We start from the raw sequence: 14,057 nt of genomic DNA, 5'->3' as shown, positions 1-14,057 counted from the left end.
CCTGACGTTTATCGTTAGGTATCTGAGGTCAAGATGACCAACATATATTACAGGCCCATGTCAACATCCGCGTTGGAAACCGCTTATTTATTACAGTTGAGATAACGTTGATGTTTGTTGGTGACAATCACCAGCGAACTGCTACCTTCATTTAGAGTTATGTTGTGTTGCATGTTATGTTAATGTTAGATAGATAGATGGATGGATGGATGGATGGATGGATAGATATTTCCAACATGACTCAAAAGAACTTGAAACTACTGTCATATCCTTAAATTGTTATTGCATTGCTAGACCTAGCTAACTCCACAGCTCTGGTTTAATCTAACTTAATAGTTGAACAATGGCTGTAACCCTATTACTTCAAACCTCTAACATTGACTGTTGAGTTGTGTCTATCCTACTGTCTACTTTATTCCCTTATAATGCCCATATTTGATGCTGTCTTTTTTTAAACTTTATCCTTGCACTGCTGTGGTTTTTATATTACTATGTTTACATTATTCTCTTATATTGTCCATATCTAATGCTGGTCTCTAGACTTTATCCTTGCACTATTGGGCTTATTTGCACTACCACCATGACACACACACTCATAGAGCTCCTTACCATACATACTGAATCACAGGGTCAGTCCCAGCCCTGTCACTGCCCTGCCATGCGTATACATCCCTTAGTACATTCATGTGGATTTTTTTTATTTTATTTAGTATTTTTTATTTTATTGTCCATGCTATTCATGTGGATTTGCTTTTTATCATCCTGTTTTGTGATGTTTGTGAATGTTGTGTGTCATGTCTTAAGCTACTGGGACCTTGAATTTCCCCTTGGGGATCAATAAAGTATCTATCTATCTATCTATCTATCTAAATCTGTTTCATACTCACTGGGAGTGACTTTACTCTATCTGTGCCAGTCCTTACCATGCTGTTTTTGCTTTTTGCTTAAGGTTGACTCACCTTTGAATCTAAAGCATCCTCACGACGTTGTGATCTTCATGAGGCAAGAGACTCGTGTTAACTACCTCAAGAAGCTGGAGGTTTGTGGGTTTCACTTTGTCAGTGTCATGTGCAAAGATGTTGTCTAAAGTGTTTCCTTCTTTGGGTTCTCCTTTTGGTTATTCTCTAACAACAGCATTTCTTGTCTTCAGATTAATATGTGCAGAGAAGATGTAACAGTATCTCAATTCCATGGGGGGGGGGGAAGCATTATCTTTTAGTTGGAAACATAAATACCTTCTATCACTACTACTACTACTACTACTACTACCATTCATTGATCGCCGTTACTTAATCGGTCAACAGTCCATTTCTTGTGCTTACTTGTCCTCACTGATTGATTGATTTTGATTATTGGTTTTAAACAGAAGCAGCTTGTGGCACAGAAGATTCACATTGAGGAGAACGAGGACAGAGACACAGGGCTGGAACAGAGACACTACAAAGAGGATGCGGACTGCGTCATGGCTAAGGTACCCCTGGGAGACCTGGATCTGTATGATGGTACTTATATTTCCCTGGAAAGCAAAGACATCAGGTACGCTTTCCTCAGTAAAACAATTGCCAACATTCTCGTTATCTTGACAATGTTTTTGTAAAGTGGTTAAATCGTCATTTGTGTTTAGTGTCTCTGTGATTATGAAGACATTGTCGTCATGAAAGAGATTTCTCTGCTCTCCTCCCATAGCCCAGAAGAATATGTGGATTCCCGGTCAGCTCTGCCCCCAGATCTAGAGAAGCCTGACTGTGCCATAGTGTTTGAACTACCTTATAGTATCCATGCTTTTCAACATCTCAGGGTGAGTAGAGGCCAAACTTGGCTTGCTCAGGATGGAAGTAGATGGGAATGACTCATGAGTCATGATAAGTGCCGTCGAAGTTGCTTTTGATCATCCAATAAATATTTTATTTATATCAGTATGCTGACTTACACCTCTGTTTTTGAGGGGGGGGGATGCACTCAAGGTATGCTGCAATAGGGCTGCACAATTAATCACAATTTTATCGAAATCGCAGTATGAACTAGTGCAATATCCAAATCGTGGGGGGGAGGGGGGGCCCAATATTTGTTAAAGGCAAAATATGGTGCTGCTGAGATGTCCCGGCCTACAAATCGTATCCTACAGACTAAAGAAAAAACTCTTTGTTTGGTACAGATCCTCGCAAAAAAATCACACTTCAATCATTTTATTTTGAATTTTTATATTTTTCAATGAAAATGAGAAAAATTATACAAAAATGATCATTGCCTCCAATATTGTGAATCATATCGCAATATCAGTCAAAAATAATTGCAATTAGATATTTTCCTAATATCGTGCAGCCCTATGCTGTAACTATGTGTAAAAGAACTCTCCATTGTCAAATGTATGTTAAATTGAATATCATTAGTTACAGGTGCTTAACATTCTTTTTTCCCAACAATTTTTCTCCATCAAATGTAAGCATCCTGTTGCCGATGTATGTTCAAAGGACCTAAATATTTCCCATAGGCGGGAGTTTCAAAAACCTACTGCGTTCTTCTTCACAATAAAACCTCTTTGGTGATATGTCAGCGAGTCATTTGGCCATTCACAATCACTCACATTAGTTCAAGTGCTGTTATCTGCCAACAATATAATTGTTGTCATAATATGTGTCACCTTTTTCAGCCCTTCTGAGTTTGCAGCTATGTATTTAACAGCAAAAGCAGTTTTATTTAGATCAGTTGTGGCACAGGGTTACTGAAGCATCAGCTAGTCACTAAAGTAAGTTAAGCATGGGCAGAGTTCAAGCACCAAAGATAAGTTATAAGGTGGCCATTTTCTTTGGCAAGACTTTGCACGTTTATAAAGACTGAAGTGTATTATGTTTCTCAGAAAGGGAAGCCCAGGCAACCTTAGCAAATAAAATGCAGTGGCGAGTATTGTAATTATCTTCAGTAATGAGCTAAAGAGCTTAATGGGAAATGCAATCTAAAGGCCTAGAGTGGAGGCCGCTGCATGTCAATAAATTACATCCCAATCGTCCAGAACTAAAAAGAAGAGCTCAGAGGGAAGCTGTTTTGTTGCAGTTTATCAACAAGGTTGTCCGTGTGATATTTAAATGTGAGTCTTTCATCGGGACACTGATATTCCGTGACCCTTTTTTAATGATAAAAATGGTCTCTGTGGAGATATGCAAATCATTGTTATCTGTGTCTCTGAATCTTGAGAATAACTTGATTGTGTTTTACGGTTGCATTCAAGTCCAACAACAATTTCATAAATGAGGCCCTTGGGTAAAGATAAAAGGGCAGTGGTGTTTTTTTTTTTTTTTTTGTGAGCAAGTAACAATAACTAAAGTTGATATTTTGTTACAGTCAAGAGTGGAAAACCCGGACCACTTCACCACATTTCATTCAGTCACTGATTTATCATGTTCATTTGCTTATCAGGTTTAGAGTCCAGTGGGCGGTCACCACTACATCGTCTTCATTTGAATATAGTTGCAGATGCATTTAAAGTTAAAAAGTTGGTATGGTGTTTATCTAGTTGTAAAATACTTGAGTTTCAGTTAGCATCGCTGTCAGAGCTGGTCATTTGTGCTCTGCTTAATATTTCAGTCCTTCCAGAAAAATGCGGAGTTTTTTGTGATTGTTGCGGGCAAAAATCCTTGATTATGCGGCACGTTTTCTTAAAAAATGTGATGGAATATGCAGGATATTTATGCAATTTTATGCGATGAAATTGCGGGAACTTGCACAAATTTATGAAAAAAAGAAAAAAAAGTGATTCCCCCATCACCCTGCTTTTCGATGATTTTCACGTTGCGTAATTGCGTCCCTTCATAACGTTCCCATGGCAACCGGGGCAAATGGCTGCTCTTGTGTGAAGCAATCGCAACATTTTTCAACTTTCTGCTAAGATATTATGTGACTTTTTTGCAACGAAAATACGGGGATTATGAAATCATGCAAGCCCCGCATATTTTGCGTGGAAATCTGCAATTTATGCGGTGAAAGTGCGGCATGTTTGAAAAAAATGCGGCCCCTGCATAAATATGCGGACTTTGGCTGATTATGCATTGAATTATGCGATCGCATGATCGCGTTTTTCTGGAGGGACTAATATGTACACAACAGAGATGTAGCCGTTGTGTGACTGATCACATGCTAAAATTCCAAGTAATTGACTCTTCCCTCCTGTCTGTTACAGGGTGTGCAGGAGAGGGCAAACTTGACCTCCCCTCTGCTTTCTAAGGAAGATCCCATTTTTAGTTCATTGTCTCATAAGCTGGGCCGCAGTGTTGATGAGTTGGGCCATCGCATCCATCAAGGGTTACTGAGGGTAAGGTCTGCCTGTACAACTTTGCCTCACTAAACTGTACAAATATTTACAGACCTGTGTTCTCCCCTGTGCATTTACTGGACAAAGCATGGAATGGGCAGAGAGGAAAAAAAAAAACACATTCGATTTGGACAAAGCCTTTTTATAGAAATTGTAAAGCATGGAAAATAATGGGGAGCATATCCATATTTTTAGGATTTTGTCATGCGTGCGTCTGTGTACATGTGTATTTATCTGCCTTTCTCTCAGTCAGCATCCGTGTGAAAAAAGCGCTGCGTGGTTTTGAAGTTGGGTCAATGACTCCCAAGATATTGTAGCAATAACAAGCCCAGACGCATTCAGAGTACTAGCAAGTCAGCCCAATTACACATGTGACCAAGATCCATTGTTCAATGCAGCAAAACTACGTTGGGGAAAAACAAAGATTCCACGCCTAACACTTAGCAGTTAGTCCTTCGAAAGTAGTTATGAAAGTGTGTATTTGCACATCTTTATGACTGTGTGTTCCAGAACTCATCGTCCTGGGTGCTGTACAACATGGCATCATTTTACTGGCGTATGAAGAACGAGCCTCAGAGAGCAGTGGACTGTGTAGTGCGTGCTCTGCATTTCTCCCCAAGGTACTGTCGGGCTGGTCAGAAGGCCACTGCAATAGTATGCAGTGTTTTATTGTATGAGACTGATCACAGATGTTCAAATTCTCATACTGTGTGTGTGTGTGTGTGTGTGTGTGTGTGTGTGTGTGTGTGTGTGTGTGTGTGTGTGTGTGTGTGTGTGTGTGTGTGTGTGTGTGTGTGTGTGTGTGTGTGTGTGTGTGTGTGTGTGTGTGCGCACGTGTGTGCGCACGTGTGTTTGCACTTGTAGGCAGCACAAGGATGTAGCCCTGGTCAACATGGCCAACATCCTGCACCGTGCCCATTTCTCAGCCGATGCCGCTATTCTCGCCCACGCTGCCCTGGACCTAACATCCGATCTGTTCACCAGCCACTACACCTTAGGAAACATTTATGCTGTAAGTAAAAGGGAAAATCATTCCACTGCAGTAGACACATGGGGATTTAAACCACATACATACCGTATGGTTAACCATTTAGTAGGGTTTTTATGGTTTGGTTTATTGGGAATCAAAGCCCATACACTCTCTTGCGTAAGCTCAATATTACGCATGTTTGCATGTGTTAAAGTAAAAGCTTACGAAACAAGATAGTTTACAGACTTTTTGGAGAACTGTTTCAAAGTAAAAAATATCCAGCGCATCTAGCATTAATCAGATATATTGGTGGAGCAGTGTGCATTGGACAAATGGAGAAATGCTTTCAATTTACCAGTTTTTTATTTTTTATTTTTTGCTGCCCACCTGTCCTTACCTACCCATGCTAATTTTCAGGTGTTTGGTTAGAAATACATAGCTAATTGAGGCCTAGCTATCTAAACTACTGGAGTTCAGTTAGCTGTACTATTACTGTACTGTTGCTACACTAGCTTTTTACACTATGATTTTTGCTATCCCACCATCTGTGGTTGAGTTTCAGTGTTCCCATAACACAAACGAGACAGAATTCAGTGGTCTGCAATTTATTTTCTTACTGGTCAATATATATATTATATATATGGACTTAAATAAATCACAGCATGATTTCTACATGAGACAAATCACCGTTTGACCTCTGCCTATATCCATGGTCTGTTTCTCTCCCTTTTTTATGGCTGTCTGACCAGATGCTTGGGGAATACAACCACTCCGTGCTGTGTTACGAGCAGGCACTGCAGGCCCAGCCAGGCTTTGAACAGGCCCTGAGGAGGAAACATGCCGTGCTCTGTCAGCAAAAGCTGGAGCAGCGCCTGGAAGCCCAGCACAGGTAGGCAAGCACTCGTACATACACACTTTAAAGGGGTGATAGATTGATTATATAGGGTATTTTACACTCTTCCTTAAAGATGAACTGAACTGAAATAATCTGCGTTGATAATGTGTTGGTTATGACAAATAAAAATGAATGACACTAAAAAGTTTAATAAAAAAAAAATCAATATAGCTTTTTTTTAAAGCAACACAAAAATTACGTTTGTTAGTATTGGAACGCTGATAATTTCGATGACGTCACTGGCATGGTAGGACCTGCGAAGGTATATAGGCTACAGTGCAGCATACACATGAAAATGAGTAATTTTAATGGCATAGGTTACGCATTTGAGCCTGTGAGGGACAGGCCTGCAATGTCTGACTACCACCACATGGAGGATGATCAGTTTCAGGCTCCACCTGCAGTACAGGATCGTGTGGGGGGGGGGAAGTGACTGGTGTGTGTATGTGGGCGCTGCCGGAGCATGGACACTGCAACTGAATCCATCTTTGATTGGACGAATTCATCCAAGGGATCGCTTGTTAAGTTACCTGCACGCAAAATGTTAAAACCCAAATAAATAAAGTTTGAAAAAAGAAAAAAAAAGTTCGCTGCACGTTGGAGAGTCACCCCAGGTTGACCGTAGATGCTCGGAGGATTCACAAGTTTTGCCGTTTACGTTAGGCTAGTGTAGAGTTGGCAGATTTTTTCCTTGATGGATATTGCACAAATGGATACTGCACAGATACCTCTTACTATGGAACTAGCAGCTTTTTCTGCGAGTTGAGCTCCCTCTGCATCAACGATGTGCCCTGAGGCGGTGAACATAAGCTAGCTTCAGGGTGAGTAGAAAGGGACATTGGAGTCTGTTTACAGACCTGATGTGGTTTAGTTAGCAGCTAGTAACGCATTGTTATTGATCTGTGATATCGTCTGAGTCAGGATTTATTCATACAGTCTATGGTCGGAGTGCTAGCTTGTGGAGTTTGACAAGTGTTCCCAACGTGTTTAGCTGCTAGCCCTTTCCCTAGGTTGGATCGTGTGGTGTCTAGCTTGGTTTTGTGACTCTATTTCATTTTTTTTTCAATTTTGTGTGTCAGTCTCAGTTTTGTTGAACGCTATAAAGCCTACACGTTAGGCTTTATTTGTGCGTGTAGGTGAATATGTACGTGTTTTGTGTATGTGACAACAACGTTACATCCAGCCCTTTGCCTAGTAGACTTTCTAGCATGCTGGATAAAAGCTAAACATCCCTCTCTGTCCTCTGCCTGATGTGAGCGTTTCAGCGCCCTGTCTCTGCGGCAGATAGCATCGGTGGTGTTAATACTTGCCGTTGGTCTATCGGGCTGCCCTGTACTGTAGCCTGAAAAGTCGATCAATGAGGGTATGGCCTCAGGTTTCAGTCTGTTGGACTTAACCCTCACTAGTGACCCTGTTGTATCAAAAGTACAGCTCCCTAAATAGTCTGTCGCTAAAAAATGGTCGCTACAGACTCTAAATCCAGGGGCTGTCGGAGGGCTAGCCAGTTTTAAGGCAGCTAGCCATGAGTTGAGGACTGGTTTCCTTGTCAAAGGTAGCCTGTGGAAATGTATCGTAACCCCAGCTGCTTTAGCCCTATACAGTTCATTACTGCAGCCAGGGGCAATACAGTAAGACCCCCTCCCCCCCCCTAGACCTGTTGGTTGCCGTTTCCTCAGCCATGTTAGCCTCTGACTGTTTACATTCTATGGCTGCTTACCATGCCAGTGACGTAGCTGGTTGTGTAATTCCAACATTGTGGCCGCCCATGTAACAACAACAACAACAACACTTTCAATGTACCATTTTTTTCCCTTTTAACAAATTCAGCCATTTTAATCATTGTACCACCGAGAAGAAATAAAATACATCTGTTATATCACCTTTACTCAAATTCCAGTTCAGTTCATCTTTAAGGTCACCTAAGAGAGTATGTAACATTGGTTGGGCTGAAAATTGCCCAAATGCTATTTTATTAGGCCCTTAACTACCCTGTGAAAATGGCTCTATTTGGAACAAGAGCTTTTCTTCCAAATATGGTATGCTCATGAATATTTAGAATGAGCTACGCGCTGATTGGTTTGAGCAAACTACATAGAAACACATGGGAGACTCGACAGCAGGTCTCATATTTCAGACACTGCAAAGTTATACGTTGTTTGTCGGGCTATTTCGTTATTAAATTCACTTCTGAGACTTTTTTTTTAGCGAGAAATCAATTCTATAAAGCTCAAATATGGGCCGTTTTACTAAAATTGATGGCCAATTGCAAATTTGGTAAGACTGTGTGTCAGGAGTTCAGCGGCTGGTGTTGCCTGTGTTGCTGCCTCGCCGCCCGGCCTGCCTTCCTTCACAGACCCCGGCCTGCTATGAGGTACTTGGAGCTCCGTCACGGCTGGCAGCCCACAGCACTCCATACCCGCGCAAAGTCACCGTTTTTTGCGCTAACGTACAACCAAACGCCGCTGCCCTGACAGAGCTCCGGACTGCAACTCCCCTCTTCCTGCTAGCTAAATGGCCCGTGTGTGAGGGTGAGAGCGCGGTCAGTGAGCTTGTTACACACAATATCACATTTTGTCAATATCATGCAACCCTACTTTCCACTATCTATTTTGCAAGGGAACAGTTGCTTAGTGCCTCTCAGGACAGTTGTCATTGGTTTAGATAAGTACTAACAAGCCAGAGAGTTTTTCCCCTATCCCAGAATAGATGAGCGGTGTAGCCAAATCAGCGCTGGCACAGATTAAAAATGACAACGGTAGAACTGAATTCATATTTATCATCATAACTTTTCTTTACAAATGGGCTTCTGAACTGGTAAGCAATTCAGACTACCTGGGACTGTCCACTATATTTCTGTTTGAACAAGGATTGGTTGGTGTAAGATTTCATTAAAATGTCAAAGTATGGGCGCCCGGATAGCTCAGTTGGTAGAGCGGGCGCCCATATGTAGAGGTTTACTCCTCGGTGCAGTGGCCCCGGGTTCGACTCCGACCTGCGACCCTAAGCTGCATGTCATTGTCATTGTCATTGTCATGTCAGCTGTCCTGTCAAAAATAAAGGCCGGAAATGCCCAAAAAATAATCGTAAAAAAAAAAAAAAAAATGTCAATATCATTCGGTATAGGGGATTTTTTTTTTTTTTTTTTAAATAACGGTAAAACCAAAACATTGTAGGGAAAATGTCCGGCCCCATGGAGGAGTCTGAAAAGTCCCTGGAGCTGGCGGAGAGTCCGTGTTGTGCTCATAAATGCAGCGTGGATTTTGTGCAGATACCAAGGCCTTAAAGCCTCCTTTACCTTTCATGGGTCTTGTGGCTGTAGAAGGATCATGTGATTTGCTGTGCTTTGCCATGCATTTCTGCCTTTCCTGTATTTCCCTTCCTCATTTCACTATGTTTCTAGATCCCTGCAGCGGACACTGAATGAACTGAAGGAGTACCAGAAGCAGCATGACCACTACCTTCGCCAGCAGGAGGCACTGGACAAACACAAGCTGCTGCAGGAAGAGCAGATCCTGCGCAACATTATCCATGAGACCCAGATGGCTAAGGAAGCCCAACTTGGTAAGATGCCATGCATATACAACTGAGACACAACATGCATGAGGTGTGAAAGGGTGTGCATTACTTTTTTGGATTTTGTATAGGAAAGTATTATTATATTTTTTAACTGAAGAAAAGCCAATTGCTTTCACTGGTGAAGGAAAAAAAAATGTGTAGACTTTTTCCGGCTGTGATTTTAGCATGTTTAATGTTGGAGTTGAGATAAATGTGATTGCACGGGAAAAGCTGCATTGTCCCATTCATCTAGCTTGATATTCATGCATACTGCTACATACACATGCCTTGATTTGGCAGTGTAGAGCAGCACCTGAGTACTGTGTGTCATATGTGCTCCAGGGAACCATCAGATGTGTCGGCTGGGTCAGCAGCAGCGCAGCCTCTACTGCCCCTTCGACCTGCCTGTGCGCTATCACCGCGGTGATGTGTTTGAGCATGTCCATTATGTCCAAGTGAGTCTGAGATATTACAATGTAGGCCTGTCGCGATAGTCAATAAATCAATTAATCCTGCGATAATTTCCATTTGCATGCTTGTTTGTTTTCCCTCTCTCTCCCTCTCTCTCTCTCTCTCTCTCTTCTCTCTACCAACCAAAGAGACTGGATGACCACTCTCGGTTCCTTAGCGTAACGAGGAGTGAACCCTCTTGTCAGTCACATGGTCTTTGTGTGGGGAGGCGGGACTCCAGGTAGAGAGAGAGAGAGAGAGAGACGCTAGTTGAGAGTTGGAGCAGGGTTTCCCGCAGCACTTTGCAGTTAAGGCGCCGTCAAAAAAAAATTAAAAAAAAGAAGTATACAAGCGATATCCGCCGTGTTACTCGGCGTCCGGTTTTCTCCCTTTCATTCCAAACCACACAGTTGACAACCTGCAGGTGGAGACAGGCTCGGACATACTCGCCACAGCAGCTTGTCAGTCTCTCAAGCGGTTTCAGGAAAGTGGCTGCATGTGTCTGGCAATGCACAGAGCATTAACCGGTACAAGCCTCCAGCTGTGTGTGTGTGTGTGTGTGTGTGTGTGTGTGTGTGTGTGTGTGTGTGTGTGTGTGTGTGTGTGTGTGTGTGTGTGTGTGTGTGTGTGTGTGTGTGTGTGTGTGTGTGTGTGTGTGTGGGCCCCCGCGAAGCTCCGACCTGCAGAAGAAAGTAGCCGCACCTTCACCAAAATGAAGACTGTAAAACTGAACTATTTTGGTACAAACATTTACTCCTCGATATGTGGCAGATAGCCATATAGATAGATATAATTTATTAATTACATATTATTTAAATTTAATATTTAATGTAATTGTTAAATGTAGTACAGGGTATGTATTCTATCGCACAAACACTGGAGGAATGCTGTAAACATTTGACAGCCAGTATGAATTACCTGGGGGAACATACGTGTCACAAACGGCAATTCCACAACTGTAAAGACGACATACTAAAGGAGATCAAAGACATATTGTGGATATTTAAAATGTCTTCCAGTTCCAGTGTTAAATATTCTTTAGAAATAAAAGTTTATCGATCTTTGAAAAGGTGTACCCGCATTATTATGCCATTATCATTATATTAGATGAAAATGGTCTCGGAACGACAATATTATCGTTTATCGCAATAATTTCTGGGACAATTTATCGTCCAGCAAAAAATTTTTATCGTGACAGGCCTATTACAATGTACTTGGTCATGTTTAGCCCCAATTATTTTTCCTGCATAAAGAATTTAAAGGGAGGCCACAAATGCACAAATTCCTTTTTCATTATGAAAATAGTCTGTCCGTTTCAGTGGATATTTGTCAATGAGAGCAAACAAACAGGGCCACATTACCGGTGGGGGAAAAACAACTTCAGTTTCTGTTTCTCAGTTCTTTCGGTTTCTCTCTTTGTAAATAGTTTGGGGAGGAGGTGTCAGTGGCATCCAGTGTGGCACTTGTGTCCGAGCGCAACTCAAACCAGACGGCAGCCAGCCCCCAGCTTCATCCCTCTGTGTCCGGAGACCATGACCCTGCTGCTGCCCTCTGGAGCAGCCATCAGGATTACACACAGGCAAGAGCAGAGAACTGCATTTGATTTGTTTTCTCTTCATGTTTGAATGCGTTTTCAGCAGGTCAGCTCAGTGACTGTGGAGTACACTGTCAAATTAAAACCAAAAGGACAAATCATACCTCTTAGGGGTGTGCAAAAAAAATCCATTCACATTCGTATCGCGATTCAAGCTCTACAGATTCAAAATCGATTCATAGAATTCCAAATATCGAATCATTTTTTTTGTTATTTTTTTTTTTCGTTTTTAAATTGTATGTCTACTGCAACCACATGGTAAAAGTAACTACATTTACATACCGTGAATCGTTTTTTTTTTTCTTCTTTTTTTTAAGATTATGTTTTGGGGCTTTTTCAGCCTTTATTCTGATAGGACAGCAGAAGAAATGAAAGGGGAGGGAGAGGGAATGACAGGAATGACAACCCGGGCCCACTGCGTCGAGGAGTAAACCTTCTATATATGGGCGCCCGCTCTACCAACTGAGCCATCCAGGTGCCTGTGAATCCTTTTTTTTTTTTTTTTAATCGAGAATCGTTTTTTAATTGAATCTTGAACGTAAAAATTGATCGAATCGTTACATTTTCTGAATCGTGTACCCCTAACTTCTGCAATGCGAATGTCCAAAATCTTTCAAAGACCACACTGGACCTGCCAAAGTTCTGCTACCATTAAAAAAAAAAAAAAGCTGGATCATATTTTGTCTTGCATATGAATGCGAGGACAGTCTACCAATATTTAAGAATAGGTTGCAATAGACTTGAATTCAACCATGTGATTGTTTTGCAGAATGAGAGCAAAGTGTGTTTTCGCTTTAGGACATACAGAAGATGTTGTGGCCTCAGAGGACCAACTGTGTCCACGAGTACCCAAGTGTTCCCCCTGCTCACCTGCTGCCTACCTACTACCTTCCACCTGAAACTCAGGGCCTCAGGTCAGTACATATTGTAAATATATGTAAATATCCCCCACACTGGATGTGGGTACATAGTAACAACATCTTCAAAGCAAAGAATGCTGATTTTATATCCAAGTGAGAAAAGGGTCAACTTGTGCCTCCAGAGTTGCATACTAAAACTTAAACACCTAAGCTTGAAACCCATAAAAAAAATGACTTATGAGTGCAAAATGTCTAATTGTGTATATTCAGCCCAGTGGCAACTCTGCTCTATGGGAGCAGCAGTCCTCCTCTGACAGTAGCTCTGCCAAACTGTGGTCCCGTCCCCCAACCATATCCAGCCCTCCTGCCTGCCTCGCTAGACTGGCCTCTGGAAGAAAAGATGCTGCCAGATCCCTCTGCCTCCCAGGTGTGTGCGTGTGCGTGTGCGTGTGCGTGTGCGTGTGCGTGTGTGTGTGTGTGTGTGTAATAATATATTTGAATAGGAAAATATTGGAGCATGTGCAGTATGTTTCACAGAATTACTATGCCCTTACTCTGTTTGTCTGTGTATGATTGTTGTCTATGGTATGTAGAACTGTGCAGAAGAATATCCAATCATTATTATCACTGTGTGATTACAGATACTGCAGTTACGTATATATCCAATCATTATTATCACTGTGTGATTACAGATACTGCAGTTACGTATATATCCAATCATTATTATTACTGTGTGATTACAGATACTGCAGTTACGTATATATCCAATCATTATTATCACTGTGTGATTACAGATACTGCAGTTACGTATATATCCAATCATTATTATCACTGTGTGATTACAGATACTGCAGTTACGTATATATCCAATCATTATTATCACTGTGTGATTACAGATACTGCAGTTACGTATATATCCAATCATTATTATCACTGTGTGATTACAGATACTGCAGTTACGTAGTGGAGGATGGACGCTGGAGCAGATTGGCTCCAGAATAGCTCAAGCTATGAAACAAGTAAGAGGGCTCCTAACTCTTCTGCTCTTGTTGCACAATAATATATCTCACTACCTAAATGAAATGAAATGCTTGAAAGTCGTAATATGTAGAGTGGCACATACATTTTTTTTTTTTTTTTTTTTGTAGGGATTACTTGATAAAGTTTTTTTTGTTTGGGCCTACTTCCGATTCAGGTTCTTTTTAATATTGTGTATCTTCGATACCAAGTCCGATTATATGCTTATATTTCATCTAAATGTAGATTAAATATGTATCTGACACATTGAATTAACAACTGAAATTACTAAACTTTTATTTCACAAGCTACTTGATCCAAACACTGAAGGCCCTGGTACCAAACTATTAAATTGATAAACTTAAATTATAGATATCATAATAAGGACAGTTTAGTGGGAGAATGTGAGT

General features: G+C 41.3%; 1 protein-coding gene across 2 annotated transcripts in view; it reads left to right on the top strand.

Moving 5' to 3' along the window:
• ttc17 (tetratricopeptide repeat domain 17) overlaps positions 1-14,057 on the top strand; it is a 30,743-nt gene that overhangs the window by 510 nt on the left and 16,176 nt on the right. For both annotated transcript variants that reach the window (XM_039794845.1, XM_039794844.1), the window contains exons 2-14: positions 950-1,039; positions 1,367-1,536; positions 1,687-1,798; positions 4,175-4,306; positions 4,817-4,926; positions 5,171-5,318; positions 6,026-6,165; positions 9,572-9,732; positions 10,069-10,181; positions 11,603-11,755; positions 12,569-12,684; positions 12,901-13,057; positions 13,578-13,649. In XM_039794845.1, the coding sequence (XP_039650779.1) occupies positions 950-1,039; positions 1,367-1,536; positions 1,687-1,798; positions 4,175-4,306; positions 4,817-4,926; positions 5,171-5,318; positions 6,026-6,165; positions 9,572-9,732; positions 10,069-10,181; positions 11,603-11,755; positions 12,569-12,684; positions 12,901-13,057; positions 13,578-13,649 (1,674 nt within the window). The remainder of the gene's footprint in view (positions 1-949; positions 1,040-1,366; positions 1,537-1,686; positions 1,799-4,174; positions 4,307-4,816; positions 4,927-5,170; positions 5,319-6,025; positions 6,166-9,571; positions 9,733-10,068; positions 10,182-11,602; positions 11,756-12,568; positions 12,685-12,900; positions 13,058-13,577; positions 13,650-14,057) is intronic.

This window comes from Perca fluviatilis, chromosome 3, assembly GCF_010015445.1.
Source record: "Perca fluviatilis chromosome 3, GENO_Pfluv_1.0, whole genome shotgun sequence".
NCBI classification, from domain to species: domain Eukaryota; kingdom Metazoa; phylum Chordata; class Actinopteri; order Perciformes; family Percidae; genus Perca; species Perca fluviatilis.
Note: the sequence above shows the minus strand (reverse complement) of the source record. Positions and strands in the feature narration are given on the sequence as shown.